Source organism: Oncorhynchus mykiss, chromosome 24 (genome assembly GCF_057628025.1).
Source record: "Oncorhynchus mykiss isolate SJ-2025 chromosome 24, ASM5762802v1, whole genome shotgun sequence".
Classification (NCBI taxonomy): domain Eukaryota; kingdom Metazoa; phylum Chordata; class Actinopteri; order Salmoniformes; family Salmonidae; genus Oncorhynchus; species Oncorhynchus mykiss.
Genome location: NC_143045.1, coordinates 21,736,109 through 21,755,653, shown reverse-complemented (window position 1 = coordinate 21,755,653; position 19,545 = coordinate 21,736,109). Strand labels below are relative to the sequence as shown.

General features: G+C 42.7%; 2 protein-coding genes across 13 annotated transcripts in view; one reads left to right on the top strand and one right to left on the bottom strand.

The window, feature by feature from the left end:
• The window catches only part of atm (ATM serine/threonine kinase), a 41,610-nt gene extending 39,440 nt beyond the window's left edge, over positions 1–2,170 (bottom strand). For all 6 annotated transcript variants that reach the window (XM_036961125.2, XM_036961127.2, XM_036961126.2 and 3 more), the window contains exons 1-4: positions 1,850–2,170; positions 1,384–1,511; positions 1,174–1,295; positions 187–332 (exon numbers count right to left, since the gene is read on the bottom strand). In XM_036961125.2, coding sequence (XP_036817020.2) covers positions 187–332; positions 1,174–1,295; positions 1,384–1,455 — 340 coding nt within the window. In that variant the 5' untranslated portion in view covers positions 1,456–1,511; positions 1,850–2,170. The remainder of the gene's footprint in view (positions 1–186; positions 333–1,173; positions 1,296–1,383; positions 1,512–1,849) is intronic.
• A 5-nt stretch (positions 2,171–2,175) lies between these two features.
• npat (nuclear protein, ataxia-telangiectasia locus) lies at positions 2,176–14,339 on the top strand. Of its 7 annotated transcripts, none has more exons than XR_016491388.1 (17): positions 2,176–2,280; positions 2,619–2,737; positions 2,871–2,931; positions 3,049–3,127; positions 3,221–3,261; positions 4,021–4,278; positions 4,460–4,535; positions 7,030–7,141; positions 7,239–7,330; positions 7,447–7,528; positions 7,653–7,749; positions 7,897–8,016; positions 8,121–9,497; positions 11,623–11,735; positions 11,860–11,970; positions 12,060–13,405; positions 13,604–14,339. XR_016491388.1 is itself a non-coding variant. In XM_090218681.1 (17 exons), the coding sequence occupies exons 4-17, from the start codon at positions 3,078–3,080 to the stop codon at positions 13,682–13,684; spliced, it is 3,936 nt and encodes a 1,311-aa protein (XP_090074807.1). In that variant the 5' UTR covers positions 2,176–2,280; positions 2,619–2,737; positions 2,871–2,931; positions 3,049–3,077; the 3' UTR covers positions 13,685–14,339. The 7 variants fall into 7 exon arrangements, 4 of the variants coding, with proteins under 4 accessions (XP_090074807.1, XP_021438385.3, XP_021438386.3 ...); XM_090218681.1 differs by having other exon boundaries at positions 11,880–11,970; XR_016491387.1 differs by having other exon boundaries at positions 2,182–2,407.
• The last annotated feature ends 5,206 nt before the right edge of the window (positions 14,340–19,545 follow it).

The window sequence follows — 19,545 nt, the reverse complement described above, 5'->3', positions numbered from 1 at the left end:
TTTGTAAATATTATTAGATCATCACACAAGATGCAGTGTATCAGAATACATCTCCAAGACCTAGTGCTACAAGTTGGAGTCTGTGGTGTCGATGATTGTACACAACGCAAGAAGAGTACTGTTACATGGACATTAGGCTCTATAGGTCTATGATCTTATCTGGTATATGATTCTCCAAACCCTTACTCTTGTTGGCACAGCGGATGAAGTATTTGACCAGGCTGCTGATCTCCTGCATCTTCTTCTGACGGTTGGCCTGTGTGGTGGCTGACACGTTGGCTTTCCCTAACTGGAGCAGCTCAGTCTCTTTCTGCAGATACTTCTGCAGAAACCTGAAAGAAAGGCAGTGAGAATGCAAACAGTGAGAACGCAAACAGTGGGAACTCAAAGCGATGGACTTACTAAAAAAAATAGTAGCCTGGCTACACCTTACACGGAATCCAAACCGGCTGTGCGCGTGTGCCATCATGCGCTATCGTGCATAAATATATTTTGTCCCCCTACATCAAACGCGATCACAACACGCAGGTTAAAATATCAAAACAAACATTGAACCAATTACATTAATTTGGACAGGTCGAAAAGCATTAAACATTTATGGCAATTTAGCTAGTTAGCTTGCACTTGCTAGCTATTTTGTCCTATTTAGCTAGCTAGCTGTTGCTAGCTAATTTGTCCTGGGATATAAACATTGAGTTGTTATTTTACCTGAAATGCACAAGGTCTTCTACTACGACAATTATTCCACACATAAAACGGTCAACCGAATCGTTTCTAGTTATCTCTCCTCCTTCCAGGCTTTTCAATCGTTGAACTTATATGGTTATTGGCATCTAAACTTTCATAGTATTACCATGATGACCGGCAAAACAGTTCGTCTTTCAATCACCCACATGGGTATAACCAATGAGGAGATGGTACCTGCTTCTATAAACCAATGAAGAGATGGGAGAGGCAGGACTTGCAGCGCGATCTGCGTCAGAAATAGAACTGATTTCTATTTTAGCCCTTGGCAAACAGACGCGCGCGAGCAGTGTGGTTGCAATAATTGAATAACATGAATTTCTACATTGATTTTGCAATGCTCACGTCGCGTGCGTGAGCGGTGTGGTCAGCCTATTAGTCCCCAATTAGTGGGAATTGTGTAATACACAGCATAGGAAGCAATAGTACCTGAAGACTGCATTCCAGGTGAGCTGCTTGGAACTTTTAGCAGCTCTGGTTCCAGAAATGCGATCCAGCTCCTCCACTGTGTCAGGAGACCGGATGAGCTGTCTGAAGCGATCAGCCTCTTTCTGGATACAAGAACAGAATGTTCCGTGTACAGATGTTGAAATAGGCCTATTGATTCAATGCACTGATTTTATGAGTGACATAAATTACCTTTCTCTCCGTTGCTTTGTCATTCTCTAAACCTCTGCAGCAGACAAGCAGCTCGTGAAGGACCAAGCTCATGATGCTCTAGGGTCGTGTATCAGGTTCCATCAACAGATTTGGGGGGGCATGCATCTCTAAAAACAAATGATAATGACATGTATGAAGCATGATGTTAATGACAAGTTTGACAAATTAAACAGACATGAAGCATTGATCAAACAAAAGTGTCAACAATTTCATCGCTTTGGAAAGAGTGTAGCAAGCCTAGCTTCATAACAAATCATACTAATTCACAATTAATACTCCTGGTTGATGAAAAATAGCTAGCTAGCTAACTAGCAAGCTAAAGCTGCTGCAGTTAGCTTGCAATAATAGCAAGCATGGTATTGAATTCACACATAACACCAAAATAATCAATTTTAAAAGATGTCAAACCCATCACATTTGATAGTGATGCTCGGTTATTTCATACCTTGATGTTTATTCTCCTCATATAAAGTGAAACTTCCACCAAAGATAGAAGGGATTTTGACATGTTGACGTGCGCACGCTGCAAAACCGCGCCCCCCCCACGGTTGAAAAATATATCACAACCGGGTCACAGAGAAATCGCACAAGTGTCTAGTTTTTCTGGTGGTGGCAAAAGTGAGTCCATTGACTGTAATAATAATCCAGCAAAAGAAACTCCAATGACAAACTGACATCAGCTTATATGTAACTTCGTGGAAGTAACTTGAAATTTGCTAAAAAACTGAAAGTGGACACTCACCATTTAAACACCATTTCCCATAATGCACATCCGCTAAATATTATGGAAATTCCGGGTTACGTGTGCTCGAGTTCCCCGCCTTTTCACAACTCGTAGGACGTTGCTTACACAACTCACTGGATGTTTTGACAAATGTACTTGCTTTATTCGAGATTAAATGTATTCTTACCTGATTTGACAGAGAATGTAATTTGTAATTGTTGCAATAATTCGACATTGCAGCCATGTTGCTTCCGTCTGACATGGCGCGTCTCGTTTTAGGTAAATCTGAACTGGGTCCTGTTTGTGTTGCTAGCTAACCTAACAACTGAAAGTTAGCGAGCTATGGCAGTAGCATGAAGCTAACTAATGTTAGATTGCTATCCTGCTGATGATATTGCAAGGAGGGCTGCACTGTAGTAAGCAAAAATCTAGATGATTTTGACAAGCTGAGCCTCCAATTCAGATACTCTCTTGTACACTGTTTTTACAGGATACCTGCAACAAGAGGGACTGTGTAATACAAGCCAGGCATTCATTCGCGAAAGCCCCAATTTGAAGGAGTACGCAGAACACAGCTCAGATGATGGAACTATTCCTGCTTGTGTGTTTGTAAGTATGTTGTCAGTTCAGACTGCATATAGCTGTGTTCAACTCTGTCATTGTAATGACAATATCTAGCTACAGTAAATTCTTTAGTAGATTACTTAGCTAGGTAGCTAATCCATGTGTACTCCCATTGCAGTCCCTCTTCGGGAAAAACCTGACAACCATTTTGAATGAATATGTTGCTGTCAAAGCTAAAGGTAAGCGTAACTTCTGACCTCTACCACTTTCAGTAAATGAGTACAGGACTTTCACGTGTATGTATTGTATTATTGGTTGTCACCCCCCCCCCCCCCCCCCCTGCTATTTCTGCTTAGAGACCAGTGAAGAGACTCAGATACCTGTCATGATGACATCATTGTGGAAAAAGCTTGATTTCACACTCAATCAAATAAAGTAAGAAACTCACCAACAGATTGCTGTTTGATGGTGTCACTCAGTCATAGTGCACTTACTGACGTCTTCAATTCAACTTCTTTCTTTCCTTAGGTCTATGCAGAACTCCCCAGCTGTTAGCCAGAATCAAAGACGTAAGTGCTTTATTAAATATTCTTGCAAGTTAAATGGTTATGATCTTAGTACGACCTATGAACTTGGATTTTGTCTCTTTATAATGTTGTGTGGCTCAAACAGTCATGCAGAACGCAGAACTCCATGGCTCTATGGCAGGAGTCCCTTACATTCAGCCGTGGGATGTTTTTTTCCCCTTGAGCCGGAGCGGACTTGAAACATAGTAAAGAATAATTTGGAGTGGCTGTGGTTCCAGATTTTCTGGAGTCAGACTTGCTTTTGCAAAAAATACAAAGATTTCTGCGCATGCAGGATCCACTAGCCTACCTCCTTTCAGTTCCTGCTCAGTCATTCATGACGCTGCCACTTGTTCACAAAACAGCAGTCAATAGCGATTTAATGCTCTTTTTCATGGTCATCGCAAACATTGACTAAACAGGAGGCAGACTGCTGGCTATATGGCAGCATAACTATAAAGGTTACATCACACAAAAAGCTAATTGTTGTGTACACTGCAAATTGACCGTAAGAATCCTAAAACAGGTATTTGAGAAAAACGTAATAATGTTCAACCTTCATTACATTGGTATACGATCCAATATTCCTCCTTATTTATGTGTGGGAATACAAATTTCCTGTTGACTTTACAATCTTTTATGTCCAAGCAATTATATATTTTCTGCTCAGAAAACATGGTGGGCCGAATGAATTCACCCACTAGCCGTCCTATTGTGGAACCCTGCTGTATGACATGATTCATAAACCTATTTCCTCTGCAGTCCGCACACGTAATGGAATCGTGAACATGAGGGGGCGACAGAAAGCCTTGTCATCAACCCAGTCCCCCAGCTCTACGTTTCTGTCATCGTCAGCCCCTCTGTTGGCCCAGGGCTTTTCCAGCCCCCTCGATACCCCTCAGAGCATCTTGGGACACTCAACCCCAGTCTGCTACAGCTCCCAGCTGACCAGACCCTCCCCCATCTGCAGCACATCGCCCCAGATCCAAGATGGAGGACGTCTACTCATCAATGTGAACCGTAAGTAAACACGTCAATGAGCAGCAGTGTACTGGGGAAGGTTGTTACAGTAGGTGTATGTCTATCACATCTCATTTTAACCATCGATTACTGTAAATATTATGGACATTAATACCAACTTGTAGGAAAAGTTGTCAATAAAGCTTCATTTAATAATCAACATTTTTTATTTTTATTACAGGAGAGTCACCTTTGCAAATAATGGTTCCAGACAACCGGTTAACACCAGGACCATTATCCCCAGGGCGTCGGAAATGGTGAGATAGTCGTTGTCATCCATTTGTAGGTTCTAAAAATTCTTCTTACCCGTGTGTAGATTCTAGTGGTGTAACGATTCAACTATACACATTGGTCCATTATTAAAATGTTTAAAGATAAAACTGTATCAGTCCGTGGACTCCAAATAAGCCAAATATAGCATGCATCGGTCAGAAAATGTATTTAAACATTACGAATTGGCGGGTCACACTTTTTTTTTTGCTCATATTACATTGTTTCTAACTTCGGGAAATACCTCATCTTTGTTGACAACAAATGCATCCTCTCCTTGTAGATCAATGATTCAACACAGTTACAGTGCCTTCGGAAAGTATTCAAACCCCTTGACTTATTCCACCTTTTTGTTACAGCCTGAATTCAAAATGGAAAAAAATGGTTTGTCTCACCCATGAATACACAATGCCCTATAATGACAAAGTGAAAACATGTTTTAAGAATGTTTGCAAATTTACTGAAAATGGAAAACAGAGCTCATTTACAAAAGTATTCACACCCCTGAGTCAATCTTTGGCGGCCATTACATTTTTGAGTTGTCTTGGGTAGGTCTGTATCAGCTTTGGACATCTGGATTGGGGGATTTTCTCCCATGCTTTCCTGCAGATTTTCTCATGCTCTTAAATTAGATGGGGCATGGTGGTGAACAGCAATCTTCAAGTCTTTCCACAGATTTAATGGGATTCAAGTTTGGGCTTTGGCTGGGTGACTCGAGGACTTTCACATTCTTGTTCTGAAGCCATTCCCACGTTGTTTTTGCTGTATGCTTGGGGTCATTGTCCTGAAGGTAAATCTTCGCCCCCAGTCTGAGGTAGAGTCTGCGTAGTTCCATATTTTATCCATTTCCCAATGATTGAGACCACTGCTCTTGGAAACTTTTAACATTCTTGAAATTGCTTTATACCTTTCCTCAGATAGAATTGTGATGAGGAATATATCTCGGAAATCTACTGACAGTTCCTTGGACTTCATTTCTGCTCTGACATGGACTGTGGGACCTTATATAGACAGGTCTTTCTTTCTAAATCATGCCCAAAAAATTGAATTGTCCAGAAGTGGACTCCAATCAAGTTGTAGTGACATCTCGAGGATGATCAAAGGAAATTGGATGTACCTCTGAGCTCAATTTGGAGTGTCATAGCAAAGGGATGTGAATACTTATGTAAATGAATGATTCTGTATTTCATTTTCAATAAATTAGAAAACATTTCTAAAAACATTGTTTCACTTTGTCATTATGGAATATTATGTGTAGATGACTGATAGGAACATTTCATGTACTCCGTTTTGAATTCAGGCTGTAACACAACAAAATGTGGAATAAGTCAAGGGGTATGACTATTTTGTGAAGGCACTAACTGTGTTGTCAGTCATTGATCTACAAGCCATTTTGAATGCCGAACAACCCCAGGCAATATCAGTAGCCTAGTCAAACTGCGCACTGTGCCCAGCTTCGTGCACATCTGCGCAGCACCTTCAGCATTCAAATACTACAATGGCTTGCGTGATATTAGGCTTTATTGGTTGAGTGACAACCTATGTAATTTGCTAGGTTATTGTTATCTATGCACTGTTGAAAATGTTTGTTTTTTTAAGCTACCAGAGACGCAACTCTCATCTGGCTATATCTGCTGAATGGGGTTGACAATAGATTTGATTTGGATTGTTCAGTTTTACCATCAGCAATAGTTTGGGTAGTTTTGCTTCAAACAGTCAGTGTATATTGTCATAAAAAAATAGTACAGTGCTCCTGGAGCAAATTGTGGTCAAGGGCACATTGACAGATACTTTTTTTTTTTTTTACCTTGTCGGCTCAGGTATTCAAACCAGCAACCTTTTGGTTACTGGCCCAATGCTATAACCGCTAGGCTACCTGTCGCCCCGATATACAGAGTAAAGTTGATCATTTCATAATGAGGACAGCAATCACTTTTGCGAGACGGACTACATGGCCGATGCGAAAGAAGATAATTCAAAACCATTTGATTGGGGGTGAAATCCAAAGTTGTTGCTATATATTCATTGGCTATGTCATAGCTAGTTTGTAAATGATAAATATTGATACATTGTTAAATTACAATTTAATTAGTGGGTGACGGAGACATGAAAACATGCTACATTGCTGCCCCCCGCCCCAATCTGGTAGTGGGATGGTAGAAGCCTCCTTTATGATTCCGCTCAGGTGCCTCATACACCATAGACATGCATAATTTACTCACCACACACACCGAAGTCAGCTCAGAGAGGCCCAGCTCATGAGCTCCCATCAGCAGCAGAATTTGAATGTGTTTCTGTAAGAAATGTTAGTGTATCGAATCAAACCTAATTGCACCAACTAGTTTCAGAGTAAAACTTATTGTTCCTGTAATGTTTTGAAGCCCAAGTATCTAGATGCGTATCGAATCATCTTGAAAATGAAAGATGTCCATCCCTAGTAGATTGCGTTATGACGAGTAATCTTCCCAGTGACTCCCCCAGGAGGAGAGGTGGGGGCTTCAGTGGATCTGGTGGGACTGGAAGAACCAACATGGCGGCCAGTAGCCTGACAGCTGAGCCCCAGAGTGAAGAGACAGTCACAGAGAATTTCCCTGTGAGTACAAAACAAAGTTAATACTCTGTTTTTCTATAAATATGTTGCATTTGAAAACTCCTAACCTGTTGATTCATTGAATTGTTTATCTTTGCAGCAAATGGTGATACAAAATGCAAGAGAGAGGATTCTAAATGACAAGTCCTTACAAGAGAAGCTTGCTGAAAACATCAACAAAATCCTAGCAAGGTAATAATTAAAGTACATTTTCTTTTGTAACATTTGAACAGTACTGACTAAATTACATTTGGCTGTTGAGTAGATATTTCTTACCTGTACATGTGTTTCTTTCTCTCTACTTGTAGTGATGGCAGTCCACAGGCTTTAAAGGCATCATGCAGCACCATGGAGCCTGACCAGTCCATAGATGAAATTCTGGGCCTGCAGGTAATGAATGTCATGTTCTCACAGACTTGCTATTCCTAATTTATCCACTTGACCTAAGGGAACATTGTCAGTCTTTAGTGCATAGTGTGGATATGTGATTTCTCCTGACATTTACTCTGTGCAGGGGGAAATCCATATGTCTAATGATGTTATACAAGACATCTTGGAGCAGACAGAGTCCGACCCAGCCTTCCAGGCTCTCTTTGACCTCTTTGATTACGGTAAACATTTTTCAACTTTGCTGACGATTTAATCATGTGCAGGATTTTGTTGCTCCAATGCATGAAGTGGGCCTGTTGATTTAATGTTTGACTAAGATTATATAAAATCACATTCTTCCACTAAATCTCTTGATTCTTTGCATTAAGGCAAAAGCAAAACCAGTGAGGATACTGAACAAGGAGCTGGGAATGTGAGCAATACCACCACAGAGAATGGTGAGACTGAGACTAGATGTATTGATGGCTCTCCTGAGACTGGAGATTCAGGTATGGACAAAGTCCTCATGATCTGATGGAATAATATACTAAACAATATTGCTGCTTCATCAGAAATCTCTTTCTGACAATGGGATTTTTCTCTCATATCTCAGGCACTGGGCCTGAAAATTCGACACAAGGGCAAGAAACAACAACTAGAGCGACAAAGTCTAGTCAAGAGCCCAAGAGTAAGAAAACAAGGAAATCTGCACTTCATGTTTCAAGCACTTCAAATGCAACTCCTGGACCCAGTACCAGAGGGTCGAGAAGGGGAGCTAGCTCAACAACTCCTGGACCCAGTACCAGAGGGTCGAGAAAGGGAGCTAGCTCAACAACTCCTGGACCCAGTACCAGAGGGTCGAGAAAGGGAGCTAGCTCAACAACTCCTGGACCCAGTACCAGAGGGTCGAGAAGGGGAGCTAGCTCAACTGAACCGTCAGCACATATCGATAAACTTACTGTTGCTGCCTTTTCTGCCGCCAAGGACTCTGATACTGTTGACTCCGGCTCCATCTTTGATCAGGATGAATCAGGCGTGGATATAGATGAGCCTCTGAATACTCCTCCCCTTCACAATATAGCTCTCCCAGATCTCTTTGAGCCAGTCAGACAGGAGAGTGGAACAAATAATCCGGTGTCAGCATGCAATGCAGCTTCATCTGAAACCAGTATGGTCTCTGCTGTCAAAAACATATTGGGCAATGAGAACCCCGTGGGGGTTGATGATGGGCAAGTGATGGATAACCAAGCATCACTTCTTAACTCTTCACCTGGCCTGTCTAATTCCATGCCAGCGCTGGCTCAGTCAAACAAGGCTCCCATAGAGGCCTCTAACCTGTCTCACAGGAATATGACCCCACCCAGCAGTGTAGAAATTTCCCAACCTCTACCACAGACCATACCCTCTATGCCTGTCCCATCAACAATTAAAACATCAACCACTCCTGCTGCCCCAACCTTCATCCCAAACTCCAACCCCACAGGCAAGGAAGTTGACCCCAGTAAGATTGTAGCCCTGAAGATCATCATCAGTGATGAGCAAGGGGAGCCCTCCTGTGACTCAGCCCTGAACCAGGCTGTGTCCAGCATCACTGGGGACAGGATCCCCACCATCTTCCTCTCCTCCCCCACCAAGTCACCTGCTAAGGCCTCGGCCCTCAGTGGCGCCCCCATGGCTCAGGAGGAGACGGTGCAGGCGGTGACCAGTTTACAGAGGACAGAAGTCCTCCAGCCAGCAGAGACTCCTCTTAGTGAGAAAGCAGGGGAGGTGGCAGCATTGGCAGGGACGTCATCTGCGTTGACACAACCAGGCTACTACATTCAGCTGCCCTTTGATTCAGCCACATCCACCAACAGCTACATCTTAGTGACAGACACAACAGCCACAAACCACCAATCCAACAAGGTGATGTTACCCAGTGGCGCCCCACAGGTACCAACAGTACCCCCAACCTCATATGCTCTGGCCACTCCACCCCGCTATTCCCCTGGTAAGACAGAGTTTAAATACTTAAAGATGCACTATGCAAAAATTCTAATAGTTCGCCTAATTTCAGTTTGTGACAAAACTAGCAAGTATAGTGTAGAGTATCATTGTACCATCTAAACTGCTGTGAAATACATTTTCCATAACTAAAAATATTGTATTTTCAGCTGTTGGAAGCTGGTGTACAAAACCAGAAGTAAGACTCAAACTAAACTTAAAAACGGGAAGCATAGAAATAGTGCACATAACTGATCTACCGCTTCTTAGACTTGCATTCAATCAGATTGACAGATCTATAACACACATTTCTATGTGAATTTGGTCGGGTCGCCCAGAAAGTTACATATTGCAGCTTTAATATTTTGTACTTCATAAAGCTATAGGTAATTTCCATGTAAAAGGACCAATGAGCACCAACATATGAAGTTCACAGTTGCATTTCAAAATGAAGTTTACATTTTCTGACCATTTTCCATCCTAAAAATTAGGAATAAGCAAATGCTTTGATTTCTGGTCAAACAGATGTAAAAGGAGTCTTAGAAAACATCTACCAGAATAACTATTAGAAATACATCAAAACACAATGTTAAAGAAATGACCCCTGCCAACTTATATCAACACTTGTATGTAGTTTTGGAGAAATTGTTCTGCTTTCTGTACATTTAAGAAACATGGCCTTGTGCCTTGAAATTTCATTACCAAAACCCACGTCTTTAAGATCTTTTCTAATTTATCTTCCTCATGAAGAAGGAGGATCATGGAGGTAGACCTATCAATTAGTTATCGTGCTTTTACTGATATCAATTTTGTTCATGAATTAAGTGATTAAAACCTGACTTTTTGAAAAATCTGTAACGGAATGTCTGCTATTAAATTGGTTCAAATTTTCTGAGAAACTCTACGGACACTATGAAAGCTTAACCAAGTTTATTCTTCCCAGAGGATCAATACAGCTGCATTAGACAAAAACATTCTCACACAAGCACTGATATTTAACCCTCCCAGGCTGTCTCCTCCTACACATCTGAACAAACATGGTATCTTTACTAAACTTTTCTTTCTCCCTTAGTGTGACATGACCTCGACCCCCTTCGTCACTAATCCATAGCCCTCTCCCCTTATCAATGCCTGCCACGTCCCTGCATTCAGTACATTCCAAGCTTAATTGCACACACTATATACCTTCCTCCCACAGATAACCATTAACTTCTGGTGTAGACCCTCTAACCTTAAGCACTCAATATTTCAATAGGATACCTGCTATAATGTAAACGTTATACATTACCCTCGCTTCCTCAGTGACATGAATAAGTATATTTCAGATTCTCAGAACCCAACAGCTACAATGGGAAATCATAGTAGTCACAAAACACAGTTTGGTTCACAAGTTTGAACAGCACAGTACAGTAGAGCACAGTAAGGAAAAGTAGAGTATAGTTCAGTGCTGTACTCTACTGAGCTCTACTGTGCTGTGCTTTGATGTCCAAACTTGTGAAACATAGACGCCTATTATTGGTTCAGATTTGGACCAACCAAATTTGGTCTTGTTTGGGGACTTATTAAAAATAATAGCCAGTGTGGAGAACAATACCCAAATATGCAAAGGAGGATGTGGCATTACACCTTTGTTTACCTATTTAGGATACATCACCGTGAAGGGAATGGTATTCATAATTGCGCATTTCTGTGTAGTACAGATCGGGGATCCATGATGAAATTCCGTCACTGCAATTATGTTACAGGGTGTAAATCCACTTCAATTACTTTAGTTCAATAGCCAAAATATATAAATTACATAGTTGACACATCATTCTTTCTGCAGTCATCGTTAAATCTTAATATATTTAAAACGACACTTTTTTTTACCCCAAATTCTGTTAACAAACTTTGCATCTGCCCAGTTCTTCCAGTAAATGTTCTATATTTTTTTTATTCTGTGTAAATTGTTAAAAGTAGTACTTGTGCATGAAGTTGTAAGGTTTGTTCAACTTTGAAATCAATAACTTTTGTTTGTCATACTTAAGTCTCAATGCAACTCCCTTACTGTGGAATTACCCATTAGTCATCACTCATTTAATTTGCCATGCTGTTTTGCTGGAGGGAAATGTCTAACCAGTTTATCCTTCCAGGATCTAGACTCATTATATCTTCACCAGTTCAGCCCATGCTGCAACACATGGTGGTTCCTGTATCTGTTGTTGGGCAGAATAATGCAGGACAGTTCTCAATAGTTCCTAATCAGGTAAGCACTCCTTTTCATTGTATAAATGATAATAAATCAAAATAAAAACTGTTTTACATATTTGCATTTAATCTCTTTTCTTTAACTGATAGGCTACCTTAGCTACACTAACATGTACATCTAGTGATCATTTGTCTGGTACAGTTGATAGCCATGCCTAGCCCTGTTTCAGCAAAGCAGCCAGCAGCAGTGAAAACCAAGCCTAAACTGGCACCCAAGGACACCACAGTCTCAGGTAAGGATTAGTGTTCAGTTATATATAATGTCATTGTCTGTTTACTGTTGTTTTGTTCACAAATGTTGTTGCTTGCGTGTGCATTTCAGACAAAATGGGAGCTTCTGGATCAAATATGATTACAAAGCAGGTTCAGGGGCAATCCTCTGAAAGCACAGGGCAGCAGAAGGTAGCAGTTGGCTTGAGCCCCAGCCATAGGAGGATGCTTTGCTTTGATGGGTCTTCTAGTAAAACTGCCACTCAGACCAGAAAAACTGCTTTCTCCTCCAAAGCAACACCTACTCCTGTATTGCCTTCTGTCCAACAGTTGGATAAAGAGAGAACTAAATTGGCCTCAGCAAATTCTGCTATCTTGGGTAGCAGCAGGCCAAAAAGGAGAATAGAGACTGTAAGATGCACAGACAACACTCAGACATCATGGACCGGAACAGAGACCGAGAAATCCTCCACTGACCAAAATCAGAAAGAAGCTGTGAAAAAGACCCCTTCAAAGAGGGACGCAGATCAAAATGCTAGAGATCAAACTGCAAGTTCCAGTAGATTTCAGAGTGCTGGTATCAGTAAGACTGATGCCTCACAGTCAGAGTCCAGAAAGAGATCACAATCAGCAGACCAGAAGGATGATGCTGGAACAGAATCTAAGGATGCCCAGAGCTCCAGGTCTTCTTCCTCTGATCACAGACTGAGATCAGGGAGCAGGAAAGAAAAGGAGGACACAAGTAGACAAGAGTCTACTGAAAAATCTCCTGCCAAGGAGTGGGAGGGACGGACCGAGAAAATGACATCTTCTCAGGACCCCCCTCATGTCACTGCCAATAAGGAGAATGAGCTGGAGGGAGGCAGGCGAGAGCAGCAGCCCACACCAGCACCAAGAGAGTTCAGCCAGGCCCCAGTGGGCTCACAAACCCCTGTCCCCCAGGCTAGCTCCAGCAAAATCCCCTCCAAGACCAGCCCGCTGACCAAGCAGGCGGCCGAAATGCTCCACGACATCCAGGGTCTAAACCCTCCCTCCACCCCTTCTAAGAGGCCAGGCATGGGCTGTCCAGACCTGCCTCTTCCTCTGACCCCTGGCCGTCTCCAGGAAACTCTAGACTGCCCCAGGACCCCTGCACGTCAGAGGCTAGGCAGGGATGGAGAGGGCACCCCCAGGCCCCTGGTCCCTCCCGCCACCCCGGACCTTCCCTCCTGCAGCCCAGCCAGTGAGGCAGGGAGTGAAAACAGCATCAACATGGCGGCCCACACACTGATGATCCTATCCCGAGCTGCCATCGCCAGGACAGGCACCCCACTGAAAGACAGTTTGCGCCAGGAGGGGACTGGAACAGTGGCCACTGTAGCTGCCAAGAGCAAGAAGCGCAAGCAGCCCGAGCCCCTGGCCAGCCTGCCAGCAAAGAAAGATCTTTCCAGTTCATCTGGTAGTAAGAAGAAGGCAGAGGTGTGCAAAACATACAAAATGTTCTGTTCAAGCTGTGTATCCTAATTAAGGTTAAAAATTGAATGTAATTGCATCTACCCAATCGTAGATATTTGACATAATGACCGTGAATTAAATGTAAACTGTTTTCTGTTTGCTTGTATAGTGAGAAAGCACATTAAAATGACTACGTCTCTATTATTATTTGTTTCTCCTCAGAAACAACGGAAACTAATGGATTCCTTCCCTGATGACTTGGATGTGGATAAGTTCCTGTCTTCACTGCATTATGATGAGTGATGGGTTGAGTTATAGCAGTTTGAGTGAGATGGGAATCTCCAAACACTACCTACCTATTCTCCAGGAATAGAACAAGCCATGATTTAGTATCACGGTGCCTATGTTTAACCCATCATGCCTTTTAGGAGTTAGGCATCTGTGGTCTAGTGGAGCATGTCCTCAGATTAGATTTTTTCTTTGTACTGTCTGCTTGTAGGGTGTGTCCTATACCCTTGGACCTAACTAATTATACATGTGATGTATGAACTGTATAGTAATTATTGTAGAAATGCTAGATAGAGAGCACTTTGATTCCATGCAAGGACTGTAATGTTAAGAATGGTTTCCCAATCTGGTATCAATAATTAAGAAAACAACCCTTTCCTTGGTCAATGTTTGACTGTGTCTAACTTTTAAATGATCCATCTTGTACACTATGGCAGCCCAATTCTGATCTTTATTTCACTAATGGGTCTTTTCACCAATCACATCAGATCTTTTCATATTGGCCCTTTTTCAGAGCTGGTCTGATGGGTCAAAAGACCAATTCGTGGGGGGGGGGGGGGGGAATCAGAATTGGGCTGAATGTGTAGATGCAGACTTGGTGTTGTGTGTGTGTGTAAAGTATGTTTCCTTCACTAGTGATTTTATATTAAACTAAAATTAAGAATCTTAAGTAATCATGATCTTTTTCTAGAAAAATCGAGTTCCATTTAATATCGTCTCTGTGCAGGTAAAAGCTGGCCGCTTTTCTGTCCAAAGCATCGTGATTAGAATAGCCTAACACTATAACCATTTTATTCACTTGGGTAAATGACTACTATATAGTTATAGTAGGCTTACAGTTAGTCGGAAGTTTACATACTTAGGTTGGAGTCATTAAAACTCTTTTCAACCACTAATTTCTTGTTAACAAACTATAGTTTTGGCAAGTCGATTATTTCACTTACAGTGATGCAGTGAATTGTATCACCAGTGGCTCAGAAGTTTACATCCACTAAGTTGACTGTGCCTTTACTCAGCTTGGAAAATTCCAGAAAATTGTCATGGCTTTAGAAGCTTCTGATAGGCAAATTGACGTCAATTTGAGGTATACCTGTGGATGTATTTCAAGGCCTACCTTCAAACTCAATGCCTCTTTGCTTGCCATCATGGGAAAATCAAAGGAAATCAGCTAAGACCTCATGGGGGGAAATGTAGCCCTCCGCAAGTCTGGTTCATCTTTGGGAGCAATTTCCAAATGCCTTAACGTACCAAGTTCATCTTTACAAACTATAGCATGCAAGTATAAAAACCATGGGACCGCGCAGGCATCATACCGCTCAGAAAGGAGACATGTTCTGTCTCCTAGAGATGAAAGTACTTGTGCGAAAAGTGCAAATCATTCCCAGAACAACAGTAAAGGACCTTGTGAACGGGTACAAAAGTATCTATATCCACAGTAAAACGAGTCCTATATCGACATATCCTGAAAGGCCGCTCCGCAGGGAAAGAGCCACTGCTCCAAAACCGACATTAAAAAGCCAGACTAATGTTTGCAACTGCACATGGGGACAGAGATTGTACTTTTTGGAGAAGTCTGATGAAAGAAAAATAGAACTGTTTGGCCATAATGACCATTGTTATGTTTGGAGGAAAAAGGGGGACGCTTGCAAGCCGAAGAACACCATCCCAACAGTGAAGCACGGGGGTGGCAGCATCATGTTGTGGACGTGTTTTGCTGCAGGAGGGACTGGTGCACTTCACAAAATAGATGGCATCATGAGGTAGGAAAATTGTGTGGATATATATTGAAGCAACATCAAGACATCAGTCAGGAAGTTAAAGCAAATGGGTCTTCCAAATGGACAATGACCCCAAACATACTTCCAAAGTTGTGGCAAAATGGCTTAAGGACAACAAAATCAAGGTATTGGAGTGGCCATCACAAAGCCCTGACCTCAATCCTATAGAAAATTTGTTGGCAGAACTGAAAAAGTGTGAGCAAGGAGGCCTACAAACCTGACTCAGTTACACCAGCTCTTGTCAGGAGGGATGGGCCTAAATTCACCCAACTTATTGTGGAAGGCTACCCGCAACGTTTGACCCAAGTTAAACAATTTAAAGGCAATTGAGTGTATGTAAACTTCTGACCCACTGGGAATGTGATGAAAGAAATTAAAGCTGAAATAAATCATTCGCTCTACTATTATTCTGACATTTCACATTCTTAAAACAACGTGGTGATTCTAACTGACCTAAGACAGGGAATTTTTACTAGGATTGAATGTCAGGAATTGTGAAAAACGTGAGTTTAAATGTATTTGGCTAAGGTGTATGTAAACTTCCGACTTCAACTGTATATCTCACAGTGATCGAAGAATCTCCACTGCCACTAATCTTAGTTTAACAATTCTACACTTAGCCAAGGTAAGAAATTCAAGCATGTTAAAGGACAACTGCCCCCCAAAATGATCTTTTGGCATTCGTTTCATTAGTCCATTGATATAGTCCTACAATGTTTTGAATGTCAGCAATCAAGTTTAAGGTATGGAACTTTCAAAATACAGAAATTTGGTCCGTATGATGTGGCAAGGTAAGCAACTCCAGTGTATATTTGGCCTTGTGTTTTCGGTTATTGTCCTGCTGAAGGGTGAATTTGTCTCCCAGTGTCTGTTGGAAAGTAGACTGAACCAGGTTTTCCTCTCGGATTTTGCATGTGCTTAGCTCTATTCAGTTTCTTTTCACCCCCCCCCCCAAAAAATGACCCTGTCCTTGCAGATGACAAGCAAAACCATAACATGATGCACCACCACCATGCTTGAAAAGATCCTCTCCAGCAAATGAGTTAGGAAGGATGCCTGTATCTTTGTAGTGACTGGGTGTATTGATACACCATCCAAAGTGTAATTCATATATTCACCTTGCTGAAAGGGATATTCAATGTCTGCTTTTTAAAAATTATTATTTTACCCATCTACCAATATGTGCCCTTCTTTGTGAGGCATTGGAAAACCTCCCTGGTATTTGTGGTTGACTCTATTTAATTCACTGCTCGACTGAGGGACCTTACAGATAATTGTATGTGTGGGGTACAGAGAGGCAGTAGTCATTCAAAAATCATGTTAAACTAATTGCACACAGTGAGCATGCAACTTTTCTCTTAAACTTATTTAGGATTGCCATAAAGTGGTTGAATATTTTTTTTTTTTTTTCCACTTGTAAAAATGTCTAAACATAATTCCACTTTGACATTATCGGGTATTGTGTGTGAGCCAGTGACACAATCTCAATTTAATCCATTTTAAATTCAGGCTGTAACACAGCGAAGTGTGAAAAAGTCAAGGGGTGTGAATAGTCTGAAGTTACTGTATGTACATATAGATAGGGATAAAGTGACTAGACAACAGGAAAGATGATAAACCGTACCAGCACTGTATGTGAAGAGTCAGCGCAAAATGGGTCAATGCAGATAGTAGGGGTAGCTACACTATATAAACAAAAGTATGTGGACACCCCTTTAAATTAGTGGATTCTGGTATTTCAGCCACACCCGTTGCTGACAGGTGTATAAAATCGAGCACACAGCCATGCAATCGCCATAGACAAACACTGGCAATAGAATTACCTTACTGAAGAGCTCCATGCTTTTCAACGTGGCACCGTCATAGGATGCCACCTTTCCAACAAGTCAGTTGGTCAATTTCTGCCCTGCTTGAGCTGCCCCGGTCAACTGTAAGTGCTGTTATTGTGAAGTGGAAACTTCTAGGAGCAATAACCGCTCAGTTGGGAAGTGGTAGACCACGCAAATTCACAGAATGGGCCCGCAGAGTGCTGTAGCACGTAAAAATTGTCTGTCATTGGTTGCCAAACTCACTAACGAGTTCCAAACTGCCTCTGGAAGCAACATCAGCACAATAACTGTTGTTTGGGAACGTCATGAACTGGGTTTCCATGGCCGAGCAGCCACACACACGCCTAAGATCACCATGCGCAATGTCAAGCGTCAGCTGGAGTGGTGTAAAAACTCACCGCCACTGGACTATGGAGCAGTGAAAACGCGTTCTCTGGAGTGATGAATCACACTTCACCATCTGGCAGGCCAACGGACAAATCTGGGTTTGGTGGATGCCAGGAGAATGCTACCTGCCCCAATGCATAGTGCCAACTGTAAACTTTGGTGGTGGAGGAATAATTGTCTGGGGCTGTTTTTCATGGTTCAGTCTAGGCCCCTTAGTTCCAGTGACGTGAAATCTTAATGTTACAGCACACAATGACATTCTAGACGATTCTGTGCTTCCAACTTTGTGGCAACAGTTCGGGGAAGGCCCTTTCCTGTTTCAGCATGGCAATGTCCCTGTGCACAAAGCGAGTCCCATACAGAAATGGTTTGTCAAGATCTGTGTGACCAACTCCATATTAATGCCCATGATTTTGGAATGAGATGTTCAACGAGCAGGTGTCCACATACTTTTGGTCATGTATTTGGATAACTACTTAACAGTCTTATGGCTTGGAGGTAAAAGCTGTTCAGGGTCCTGTTGGTTCCAGACGTGGCGCATCGGTACTGATTACCGTGCGGTAGACAGAACGGTCTTGGGTGGCTGCAGTCTTGACAATCCTAAATACGTCCTCCGAGCATGTGTAGACCAGCTGGCTGGAGTGTTTCCAGACATATTCAATCTCTCCCTATCCTGATATGTTGTCCCTACTTGCTTAAAGGTGTTCACCCTTGTTCCTGTCCCCTAGAAAGTGAAGGTAACTAACCTAAATGACTATCTCCCTGTACCACTAATTTCTGTCATCATGAAGTGCTTTGAGAGGCTCGTTAAGGATCATATCATCTCCACCTTAGTTGACAGCCTAGACCCACTACAATTTGCATACCGCCCCAACAGATCCACAGACAAAACAATCGCCATTGCACTATCCCACCGGGTTCATTGACTACAGCTCAGCCTTCAACACCATAGTGCCCTCCAAGCTCATCAGTACGCTCAGTGCCTTGGGTCTGAACCCCTCTCTGTGCAACTGGGTCTTAGACTTGCTGATGGGCCGACCGCAGGTGGTGAAGGTAGGCAACAACACCACGTGTGTCTGTAAAGTATGTTTCTGTGGGAACACCACAGGGGTGTTTGCTTAGCCCACGCACGTCTACAACTCAATCAGGTTCTGACAACAACAATGGTCGGCCTGATTACCAACAGAGACAGCCGACAGGGAGAAGGTGAGAGCACTGGCCGAGTGGTGCCAGGACCTGATCGTGGACTACAGGAGACCGCAGAGCGAGCACACCCCCATCCATATTGAAGGGGCCACAGCGGAGAGGGTCAAAAGCTTCAAGATCCTCAGCGTGCACCTCGCTGAGGACCTGAAGTGGTCTCTCCACACCAAATGTGGTGAAGATGCAACAGCACCTCTCCAACCTCAGGAGGCTAAAGAAATGTTGTCTTTGCCCCTAAGACCCTCACAAACTTCTACAGATGCACCATCGAGAGCATTCTGTCAGACTGCATCACCACCGCCCGCAACTGCAGGGCTCTCCAGAAGGTGGTGCGGTCAGCCCAACGCATCATCGGGGGCACACCTTCCCTCCAGGACATCTACAGCACCCAGTGTCACAGGAAGGCCAATAAGATGATCAGGGACCTCAGCCAGCTAGAAGGTGGAGGCACTATAGGTGCCTCAACGCTGTGACAATCTCCAGGCCATCAGACTGTTAAACAGTCATGACTAGCCGGCCTCCGCACAGGACCCTTCCCTGAACCTTAAGACACTGTCACAAGCTAACCTTAGACACTATCACTAGCCGGCTACCACTGGTCTCCACTATCATCTGGGCTTGATGTGCCCAGCCGGTAATACACTTGTGCCCCCTGGCGCCCGGTTTGTACATTAAACAT